We start from the raw sequence: 11718 nt of genomic DNA on the forward strand, positions 1-11718 counted from the left end.
TAGACAATTTACCAAGAAAAGACTGAACACGGCCTTTGCTACAGATGAAAAAATTGCACTGGTACCTGTTTGCACTGTATTTCTATACTTAAGTCCTTGCATCCATCTGTAACAAGAACATCATGCTACTCTTTGATCCTAGGTAGGAGTTTACAGACATATCTCACAAATGGTATGGAATATGCATCAACCACAGGTTCACAGGGCAGGTCAATACAGTGGGTGAATTCTGTCGTCCCTCTTTTCACTACTGGCCGTTTGCATATCAGTTCCATTGGGATTATTCTTACTGTGTCAGCATAGATGCATATTAAACAGTTTTCATGTTACACAGTCTCTTACAACAGCTTTTCCACACCTTTTCATGCTCTTGCACTAAAACCTCCACCTGAACTCACACCTCTGCTCAGATGAGATGTTTGAGGCTGAGAAGATAAATCCATTAAAATTCTGTGAATTGACATACTACAGTATTTTCATATCACCCATGACTCATTCCCAGACCAAAGCAAAACATCTGCAGGTCTGTTGTGCTCTTTGCAGTGGGTCGCAGGAAGCTTATTAGCTGTACACACAGTCTCCTCTTCCTAGCTCCCATCCACATTGTGTCTATTAAAAACATTCCCCTAATACTCTTTTGCCTTGACAGCAGAAGTTGTATGCTTCAGCAGCAGTATCCTACTAAAAAGAGGAGGAACAAATATGAAGGAAAAGGGATCTGTACATGGGGCAGTCCTCCGTACCAAGGGGTCACATGTGCTATTAAGAAAACTCTAGGGGGAAACATCAAATGGAACCCTCAAGTCTCTACTCTAACAGCAAAATAAGCTGGGGAAAAAGAAATATTTGGTAAAATGTGAAAGCAAAAAGGAATATTATTCTCTACCTGTATCAAACAGATAATTACAATACAGTAAAAATGTATTTACATATTTATAGATATATTAAAAATTGATTTACGGCACACTCATAAGTGCAGATGGTACGGACTCAGGAACAGACCTCTGCACACAAAGGAAAGAAATAATGGAAGAAGCATAATCCATGCAGGATGTGAATATGCCAGGGCTGAATTGCAGGGACAAAAGAAATCCTAGAAAAGAGAGAGGTGGGGAGAGCAGATAAAATGTTAAAGGGAAGAATTTTAAAAGGAGACCAGGGTTCAGCAGCCAGGGAAGTAGAAACATCTGCAAACAGCATTGGTGGCAGTCATTAAATCAATAATGCACAAAGGGAGAAGGAAACCAATGCCAAGAGAAGCAGAACAAACGTCCAGAACAATCCTGGGAGGAGGAGGGGGAAATGGAATCAGAGCTTACGTGGCAGCTTGAAGATAAACATCTTGAGCTTCAGGCAGCATGAGATTCAGCACCTATAAGGTAATTGGAGGTAGAGAGGACACTGGCTGGAGCAATGAGAAAGGGTGACAACAATGCGGTCAGGACAGTGTATAAGAGGCAAACGAAAAAAAAATGCATACAAAAAGAGGAGTAGGGGAAGCCAGAAATAAAACAGGCAGCTGCCCAGACTCCAGCAGTTAAACTAGGATCCATGGCAGCAGTTCAGGGGCTGGGATTCATGCACCGAGATGAATCACTGATGCTAAGAAAACTCCTTTTGCTTGTTTCCTTTCCTTGCCAGCCTCTCGCCTCCTCCTGAGCTATCCTTGGCTTGTCCCCACACAGCTATCTCAGGGCTGAGAGAATTTAAGAACAGCATATAGTTCCTCCCCAGATTTTTTTTTTTTCCCCCCCAAAGATCGCACTTAGCACTACATGAGCTCTCCCCAGCCCTGGCTGCATCTGCTTTTGGTGAGTCACATCCTGCTCTGCTCCGCCAGGGCAGTGGACAGGGACAGATCGGGCAGTGAGAGGCAGGCAGCAGCTGAGCTGGAGCACACACGATTTCCTCCGCTGTCTCAGAGCAGCGTGGCAGGCTTCTTGCTGCTGCCAGCACCCTGAGCATGGTCCAGCCTAGATATCTCATGTAGGGTATGTGAGACACCCTGGGAAGAAGGAAAGAGTAAAAAGTTTCACTGAGAAACAACACATGTTCCCTGTACCACCAGCTGCTCTGCCTGTCATCTTAACCATGCACCTGACAGCTAGCAGCACTGTATGGGTTTACTGAAGAGCTAAGAGCAACTCGCTATTCAAACAGCTTTGAAACTTCTCTGTACCTCAAGAGCAGGAGGCACAGAGCTAAAGGGAAAAGAGAAAAGTTGTGGAGGGGCCTTGCTGGAGCAGCACGCATGTCACTAAGCCTGCACGCTGCCCAGCACGCGGCTTAGTGCACTTCGTTACTGTGGCCAGCCATCAAGGAGATATACACATTCTGAGGCTCACCAGAGAAGGGATTACAGAATTAGTGGGTTACATAATCTTTTATATAATCACTATGAGGTGCTTCACTTACGCAACACAAGTCAGCCAAAATAACCCCTTTTCTGAATGCGAGCAGCACCAGCAGCACATCAGACTTATGGCCGCCTAAGGTGCATGAGGGGCAAAGGCAAGATCCAACTTGAGGCAACCAGGCTTCCTGGAGACAGCACTGTACAGACACGTGCTTTTGGCCTGGGGAAGACAGAAGCATCCAGAAAGCAGAGGGAGCAGGGACAACCTGCATCTCAGTGTGTTGAGGTGCCAGAGTCAGTGGGATTTTACAAGGTGCAGAGCTGCCTCCAAGCAGCTGGACCAGCACTTGCTGAGATGAAGTGGGGCGTCCCCGCTGACTTTAAATGGGCTTTAGATAGGGCCCGGGATTAGGGCTTCAATGAAAACAGGCGGTCAAGATTACTGCAGAATTAGAATAAACTTAATCCAAATGCCCTTGGATTTACACCACAGCCATGCCTGCAGTTCCTGTGTGCAGCAAAAAACCAGGCAAAGCCACAGCAGAGACCGGCTCCTGCTTATTCTTGAAGACCCAACGTGAGTCAATGTAGGCACTCAGGGAAATTTACCTCTTCAAAGGTCTGAGGTACACTCCAGTGAATCCACCAATTTGTTTTCAAGATCTCACTTGATGCCTTCTAGTTAACAGCAGACATCTACATAGACTGTTGTCATGTATAGGATATAAAACCTTATCATTTTTGCCCAGTGTTTTAAGAAACCAGCATGAAGTGCTATCCTCAGGAAAAGAAAAGGACAGTGTAAATCCTGGATGATGAAAGTGCAGGATGTTTCTTAAAATGCAAGATCTGAGATCCTCAGATTTCACCACCAAGTCCTAGAATATTTACCATTACCATAATCGGTGCTGGGCATTAAACTGAAGTTTAATTATAGCTGTGGATTGCTGCAGTTGAAGAAAAAAAACCAACAGATTTAATCTCAGCCTACCTCCTTCAAATGACACTCAGATCCAAAGCTCTCTCCCTACAGCACTTTCTCAAGTTATGCAACTAGTAGTATTTGACTATTAGGCTCCTCACTGCTACCTCTGCTTGCTGGTTTCCCTAGTGGAATTGCAGATCATCCCCTGCAACACAAAGTAAAACCCTGGTCTCAGTGCAGCACGAGGTGCCTCCAGTTCCTGCAGGGACACAGATACCAGTTTGGGAATGGAGAGAACCATCATTCCAGCCACACCGATAAATGAAGCGTATGATTGTCATCTTATGCCATCTTAACGCAAGGGATGACCCAGTTCTGAGGAGGTTTAAGCCAATCCTATACATGCAATTCCTTCTGCATAAATGGGAGAAACGAGCTGCCTTACTCAATTAGCAGGTCAAAGGTCACGCACAATAGACCCTGCTGATACAGGTTTGCGTCTGACAAGACAGCACTGCTGAAAGCACAGCATGGATAGGTGTCCTCAGCACTGCTACACCCCTAACCATGGGAAATCCCTGTTCTTTCAAGGGATATTTATTTGGAATCAACAAGGCAGCGCTCAGGATAGAAACAGCTTATGCCAGCCTTGAAAAGAAAAGCCAGCCATGTAAAAGTGGATATAAGACTTTGCACATCTCTCTCCCCCCTGAAAGCAGGATTTTCAGAGCAGAAGTATTCTCCTCTGTTCTGAACTGAAATTCTGACAAGCTTTATAGCACTGAACAGATGCAGGAGGAATTTTAAATCTTCCCTGTACTGGTTTGAACTTCAGGCTCCAAATGTAGCGGGGAAGTGCAGCTCTGAGCTGGGAATTCAAATTGTAGGAGAGCCAACAGTGAATTTCTGGATCTCACTTACACCAGTATTGAGATAATTATCTGCAGCGATGAGCAATACATCTTTCCCCCAAGGAGTGCAAATGAAAGAAAACACTTGCTTGACTCATCCCTACCCGGTTTTTCTATCAACAGATAAAAGCATGCTTTATGCTACCCACAGCACCAAGAGGCACCTTGCTGACTTTCCATGCATAGAAATATCACAGAAGAGCCAGCAGGAATTTGCAGGCCACATTAATATTTTTTTCTATCCACTAATAAATCTAATAACATATTAAAAAGCAAAACGAGTCACACCTGGACAATTACTCTGTGGAGATGATTATGCTGCCTGCTTTATTGTGCTGTCATTCTCGCACTGTAGTCACTGTGCAGTACAAGCACTAAATGGATTGTACTAAAACCACTGTGGCATAAACAATTAAACATTTCTGCTTAGGTAAGGATGCTCTCCTATCACAAAAGTAGAAACAGGTGCAGGTCAGCATACGCAAGAGAATTTTGTTGGCCTACCTACACTCATCATTTAAGTAAAATGACAACCATGGCAGCAAAACAAGTTCGAAACAACATAAGACAAGCATGCTTTTGCTACTACAGCTCTTTGTATTTTTTTGTTTAATTTTTTTTTTTTTCCTTTTGCTAGCAAACATATCGTGACGAAGCTCCTGTATCACAGGTACCCTAAGAGCTCTGCATGGTAGCAAAAGCCTATTATTCCATCCACACTGCTGGCAACCCTAAGCTCAGCAGAGCAGGCCTGCAAAAGCAGCAACCATCTTTGGGTCATGCTGCAGTGGAATGCCAAGAAGACAATGAGGACCCAACAAAATACAAAGACTGCTCTGAAAGTAAAGCCTCCTATTTTATTATGTTGGCCCATGACATCAGAGGCAGATGTTGGTGGTAAAGCAGTAGAGGTTTAATCTTCCCACCAATATTCCATTGAACTTTCTTACCATGTGACAGACTGCTGAAAAGGGGCATCTGAACCAAAGGTGTGTCAGTGAATCTCTCCTTGAGGAAAATACGGCACCCACTGATATTCATGGATCCCCTCCTGGATGTTTACGGAGAGAAAACAGTGGATGTGAGCCCAACGAGGCGGTGGGTGGTGCATTTCAGCTATCACATAGTAGATTCTCAGTAGAGAATCACAGAATCATAGATGACAGTGGGTCACCACAGCTGTGCAGATTTTTACAAGCATGGCATGAAGACTCTTGCTCATTGCTGGTAAAAAAAGGCATTGCTAAGAGTCAGCACTATGCTGAAAAAATAGTGTTTTGTAGCTGAGTTTTATAGTGGTCTTTATATCTGTTGTAGTTTCCACGCAAATAAATACATGGCGTTACTTCTGGAGCAACCTACATACTTCTCTTACATCGGGGTGGAAGGCCTTCGGTAGGGCAGAGTGTTGAAATGCATGTTGCCCATGATCTTTGCTCTGCCCTTTCACGCAGTAATTTCATTTCAGAGTTCTCTGGTTCTTCCTTCTCTGAATAATAATGCACACAGGAAATATACTTCAGTAGAGAGTCGCAAAGGTGTGATAGATGTGCTTGCTTTAACCTAGTGTACTTGAACATAAGACTTGTGCAGATATGATCTGCATGCTTGGTGATCATAATCTCTAACTCCACTCTAACTGAGAAGGAAGGATTCACCCTCAGAACAAATGCCAGCTAAGGCAAAAGAGGAATACTGAAGGAAGGCTGGGCAGGCCAGCACCCGCCAGCTGGACTCGAGATGTACAGCCCTGGCTGTGCTGATGCTCTGGGAAAATGCTCTCCAGCCACAACCCCTTGCCTGCCCCTCAGAAAAAGAAAGGTCAGGAAGATCATCAGCTCCGCGTTGAGCGTTTCTGCTCCAACAGACACTTGGCAAGTAGCGTGGGAAAACAAAAGAATAGCTTCTAGAAAAGCTTGTCTCAACTAATAGCATCTTTCAATGGAAAATAAAAAAGACTCCGCTAGTTCTCCCTTTAAGCTGTGCACATAGAAGATCCACTGTTTTTTGCTCCTTACAGATCATTATGAATGCAGGTAACTCTGACCAAAGGTGACATCTAACATACAGAAATAAGCATACTACCAAAATGGGCAGCCTTGCTCCCAGCCATGTATTCCCTCTCTCCTCTTTCAGCAAGTTTGGCGATGATGCTGCTGTACCAACCTCTCTAGAAGCAAAGGAAACTCCTTCCTTTGCTTTTTTTCCCCTCAGCTTTTTCTTGGTGGCTGTTTCCCACTGCTGATGAGGGCCAATCCAGTTCATCTGCAGTTGCACAGTAAAGAGACCTGAAGAAGCAGGCAGCTAGCACAGGAGCTAGAAGCACACAGCATTAGATCAGATATAGAAGGAAAAAAAAACAAAACACTTTTTCCTCATTTCTCTTGCTTCCCCAAATCTGCCAGACTGACAGTTGAGTCACAGGGAAAGAGGAAAAGATTTTTCATCAAGTTATTTAAAACTTGGGTTTAGTTAACACTCATTCAGCACAGAGCTGAAGACACACTTGAGAAAGAAATACATTTTTAACTTCAGAGTGCAAACTTTTCCACTTAATATGCAAGAAAGCTGTCAAGACACGTCGTTCTCAAAAAATAAAAATAAAAATAAAAAAACTGTTTTTTTTTTTTTTTGTAGTACTTCACAAATGTCAAGAAGCAATAAAATCCACTGCTTGAGACTTTGTCTTGTCCCTCGCTTTGCAGGGCTCTTTTAACATCCCCCAATTCTGGATCATGCCCTCACCTTTTGATAAAGCTAGTATTTGTTGCCCAAAAGGCACTACTCAAGTAAAGAAAAAAAAACATGGTTTTAGAACGGTTTCGCCTCTTTCTACTCAGAATAAAGTTTTTATTCACCACAATAAACTATAAAGAGATTACAACAACAAAGATTTCAGCAAAACACAGAAACTGGAAAGAGGTACACTTAAGGACACAAAACGATGACACATTTTCACAAACAAGGATGGCAATTGCATGGAGGTTTTCTGTATGTTTTATTTAAATGGATATTACTTTAAATCACAACAGATTAGAAGTGCACCTCGTTTTAGCAAGAAATCAGAATTTTTTTTAATGCAATAGTATAAGCTCAAGCATTACTGTGTTCCTGTTCATAGACTCAACCTACACAATTGAGCAGGGCAAACTTGTATGAGGGCATATTTTTTCCAGCTTTTCCTAAGCCTCTTCCATTTGGAGTAAGCCAAAATAATTCTGCAATAAACCAAAGTTCCTTGGGGCCTTCCCCTCCCCCCTGCCAGCTCACTCTAGCTAAATTCCAAAAGAGCAGCTTAATTCTAAAGGCATACTTTGATCAAGTTGAATGCATCCTTACAGACACCTGAGCTAGCTGAGTGGGAGTACTCAGATCAAAAGGGTCAAAGGGTTTTTCTTTTATAGAAAGAGCATGACAGAAGGTGCTGAACATTTTTGACTGTTGGAAAAAATAAAGTCAACAGGTCTTATAGATGCTTTTCCTGATGAGGGGGAAAAGATGAAAAACATCAAAGAACCCACTGCACAATTATTCATGAATTCCCCTAAGGAATGCAAACAGCACTCAGCCACCTCTCCCTTCCTGCAGTGAACATGAATCCTCATCAGCAGGAGCGAAGTGAGAAAACCATGCAGGCTCAGTCCTCCTGCCTGGCAGTCACATCCCAGCTCACTGCTGACAAGAGACAGGGAAGGCTTGCCAGCACCGCCTGGATCAGGGAATGACAAATCCTATGTAAATTATTTCCTGCCTCCACTCAGCAAAGCAATAGGTCCTTTCCAATGGGCCGCAAGACAGTCAGAAAAATGAAAAAGTTCCCTAAGCTTGATAAGCCCCTTTGTAACTAAAACTACTAAGGAGCGGAGAGTAAGTGGACACATCCTCCTTTGTAGGAATTCTGGTACTGCCCTTTGGTATTACAGGCAAAGGATGGGACTTTTCTTCTCACCACTCAGTGATGCAAAGCCCAGAGTAGCTAAACTTCAGCACTCCATCAACAGGACAACATCAGGGGGCTTTCACAGAGAGGAACATTGTAGAGATAACCTGGGAGTGTACACACATTCCTGTAACATAAAGGAAAATGCCAACAGTCAGCTGCTAAAACAGTATCAGAACCTGGAGAGCTGTTGTGAAAGGATGCTCACAACTCCTTGAGCCCTACGTATGCCTGCTACCATCAGAAGTTGGTGCACTTTTGCTCTTTTTCTTTAAGATCTGCATTCTTAGTCATTTACTGTGCTTGTTCCCTCACTGGTGGGCAGAGATTCTAGCTTAACTTTAACTTTATATGCTAGAATCTGCCCCGTTGAACTCCATTTACAAAGATAATAAAGAGACAGTGCTTACCCAGTTGGGAAGAAACTAACCAACTTTGCTTTTATTTAAATAAATCTTGCATGACAGACTGTCAGAAGTGTTTGAATTTTATTTAAAGCATTTTGCTGTTCACGTTACATCCATTCCTCATTCAAAAAATAAAAACAAAAAACAACCTTGACTCTTTTGCAGCATCTTCCATCTGGTAAACTAACAAGAAGACAACTACACTGATCATACTTTTTCCCAGCCAACCAATTATCAATACTTCTATCAGCATACATGTAGTAATTGCTAATAAGGAGAAACTGTGTGCCAAAATCCCACTTCCAGTATTTCCAGAAGAGGTCATCTAAATGTTGTATTGCCACATTCAAATTTCTCCAGCAGACATTATATACCATTTACAACAGCTTCCATGGGTATTTCTTCAAGTAGAGCACTAAAAAGCTTGACTAAAAATAAAAACTGACTTAATAAAAAAAGTTCAGGCTTTTACCAGTTCCTAGGCCACTTTGGATGCAACAGCCAACCAGAAGCTTATGCACTTAACATTACATGACAGCTTTGTGAAGCAAGGCTACCCAGCAAGCCACCATCAGGGCTGTTCTTGGCACAACTACCTCCCTATCCTTGATTACCACCATGCTGTGTGCAGTGTCCTGGTGAAGGCTGCAACTTGTGCAGCTCAGTTCTGCACTTCCATCCATGAGTTCAGCATCAGACACCCACTCGCAGCCCAGCACACCCACAGCTGCAGGAGAGAAAAAGGCACCATCCTGATGAACAACTCAGCAGGAGATACTGCTGTGCACACATGGAGGCTGATAACAACCTCATTGAATCATACAGGCAGAGGCTATTTTTTTGTTTCCTATCCAAAAGGCAGTGCTACCCATTAAAGCCAAATGTGTACAAGCCTTGAGATGTCTGAAGAAATAAAAGCAGAAAATCTTGTTATACAGCCCAGACTGCCAAACTGACATACTTTAAGGCACTCCTCAAATTATTCCAAAGAACTGAGAGCCCTGGACTCGTACAGAACTGAGACAAATGCAGTCCTGCCAGGGCAACCATGAGCTGCACCAGAGAGCAGGACTACCAGCTGAATACATATCCTGGTAAACACTGAATGCACAACATTCCACCAAGAACCCCAGGCTCCTGATGAAAAATGGTGTTCCAGGCAACTCTACTTAATAACAGACTGCTACCTCCAGGTAGCTTGAAACAGTTTGCAGAAGAAAGATGGATGAATACTTAGCAGCATTCATTCTCTCCAGCAAGAGCCAAAAACACCTATCAAGTAATCCATCTTTAAAAGTTCCTTGATTCAGCTCACATGTTCAGTAAGTCAGCGACTAAACTGTGAGCAAAGCTTATGGCATCTACAGCTTCTCTCTCCTAACAGCATGTCTTCTCATCTTCTCAGCATCAATACTCAGGTTAGAAAAGCAAGGGTTTTCTTTATTGTGGGGTTGGGAAAGAAAAAAAAGTGCTGTAAAAGACAAAGGTAGAAAATTCTTGTTAAAACTTTGAATTAATCACTCTTTACTACCAATACAGCCCTCCAAGTGGTCCTGTAATCAGTATATTCCAAGCTCTCAAAGGATCAGGAACCAGGAATTCCTTATGTGTAAATCCTGCTCCAATAACAACTGTCTCAGTGCAATAACTCAGCAGCTGATGCAGGCTCCCCAGCCCGTCTTTCCCATTTTCTCTCCTTTCACAGACTTCACAGCATACAAGACATGATTCCCCAGAGCAGTGCAGCACAGCTACTTAATGACCGAGCTCAGCCTAGAAGTCACAGGGAAGCACTCCACATTCCTGAGCCTGCATGTGTCTTCATCAGTGAACACGCATCCAACTGGAGCTCACTCTCTTTACTGGTATAAGGAGAACTCCTGGTTCAGAAAACACATGGACAGAAAGAGCATCTTCACCTTACAACAAGCATTTTAAGTCCCTTAATGAGGAGAACTTCAACTACCAGTAAACTACTGCGAACTGCTCCGAATGGCTACGCATCTTCCTCCCCAACTATCTGTACGATAATCAAAGCCTTCTGCAAAACGTTCAGTTAAAAGCATACATCTCAGCTCATGCTGCGTTAAATATTAACTAAGACCATGTGGAAGCCGCAAATGGATTTGAAAAAAAAAACAACAAACAGCAATGCAATTTCAGTTAACAGCCAGTGTGGAAGTGAGCACAGAGTGCAGCAGAAGTTTCAAATGCCAGACACCCTTGGGAACAGCCAAATGTCTCTGATCAGTTATCTGAACTCGCAGTGCTCAGTTTCTGGGTGTTCTTGTCCTGCAGAACACAACTTCAACCGTTTTAAGTCATAATTTCTTATTTACATCTTATCTAAAAGCCTACCTTAAGCTTCCGAAAATAGACACATAACACTAATCCACAGACACAGACGGCAAAACAAACATTCTAGATTAAAAGAAAAGAAGAAAAAAAACCCAAAACACACCACCACAAAAGACTCCATTAAAATCAGAATTAAAAACTCGAGTAACCAGGCTCCGCGCAAAGAGGACCGCAAAGCTCAGTGCTGGCACTGACAACCACAGAGCAGCTCGGTAGCCGGCCGCGCACTTCCCCTTTGGGCGCCCGCAGCTCCTCTCCACGGGTCCAGAGCCCTCAGGTCACGGCCCGACCCCCGGCCCCGCGGGCTCCTCGAGGGCTGCCGGCGCCTCCCGCCTCGGCCTCCAGCCCCGCGCCGGGAACAGGCGCGCGATGCCTCCTTCGTGCCCGCCGCACCGCGCCCCGGCGGCCGCGGGGTCTCGGAGCCTCACCTCCCATAGCAGCGACAGCAGCAACGCGGCTCCGGGCTGCAGGCGCCTCATCTCGCCTCGTCCTCGCCACCCCCGCCGCCTCAGACGCGTACGGGCGCGGTCAACGGCGCCATGCCCGCCGCCGGGGAGGACGCAGCCGGCGGCTCGGGAACGCGAGCACAGCGCGGAAGGATAGCAAGCCGAACGGCCGGCACAGGGGCAGGGCCAGCAAGCCCTGGGACCGGCGGGGCAGGAAACGGGGAAGCCCCGCAGCAGAACACGGGCAGGGGCGGGCCGACCCGCGCCTCCACCCAGAGGCGGCTCCCGGCCGCGGTCGAAGCCGGGCGGGCAGCGCTGCGGAGAAGCGAGGCGGCAAACGGCGTGCTGACCGGCCGGCGGTACAAAGAGGGCCGG

The 11718-nt window shown here is 44.9% G+C and overlaps 1 protein-coding gene across 1 annotated transcript in view; it reads right to left on the bottom strand.

Annotated features, from left to right (window-relative positions):
- Window positions 1–11376, bottom strand: part of VOPP1 (VOPP1 WW domain binding protein) — a gene marked incomplete at both ends in the record, with an annotated part of 65856 nt that extends 54480 nt beyond the window's left edge. The window contains one exon of the mRNA XM_079538021.1: window positions 11326–11376. Within this exon, the coding sequence (XP_079394147.1) occupies window positions 11326–11376 (51 nt within the window). The remainder of the gene's footprint in view (window positions 1–11325) is intronic.
- Window positions 11377–11718: the final 342 nt, after the last annotated feature.

Source organism: Tetrao urogallus (assembly GCF_951394365.1).
Source record: "Tetrao urogallus genome assembly, chromosome: 7".
Classification (NCBI taxonomy): domain Eukaryota; kingdom Metazoa; phylum Chordata; class Aves; order Galliformes; family Phasianidae; genus Tetrao; species Tetrao urogallus.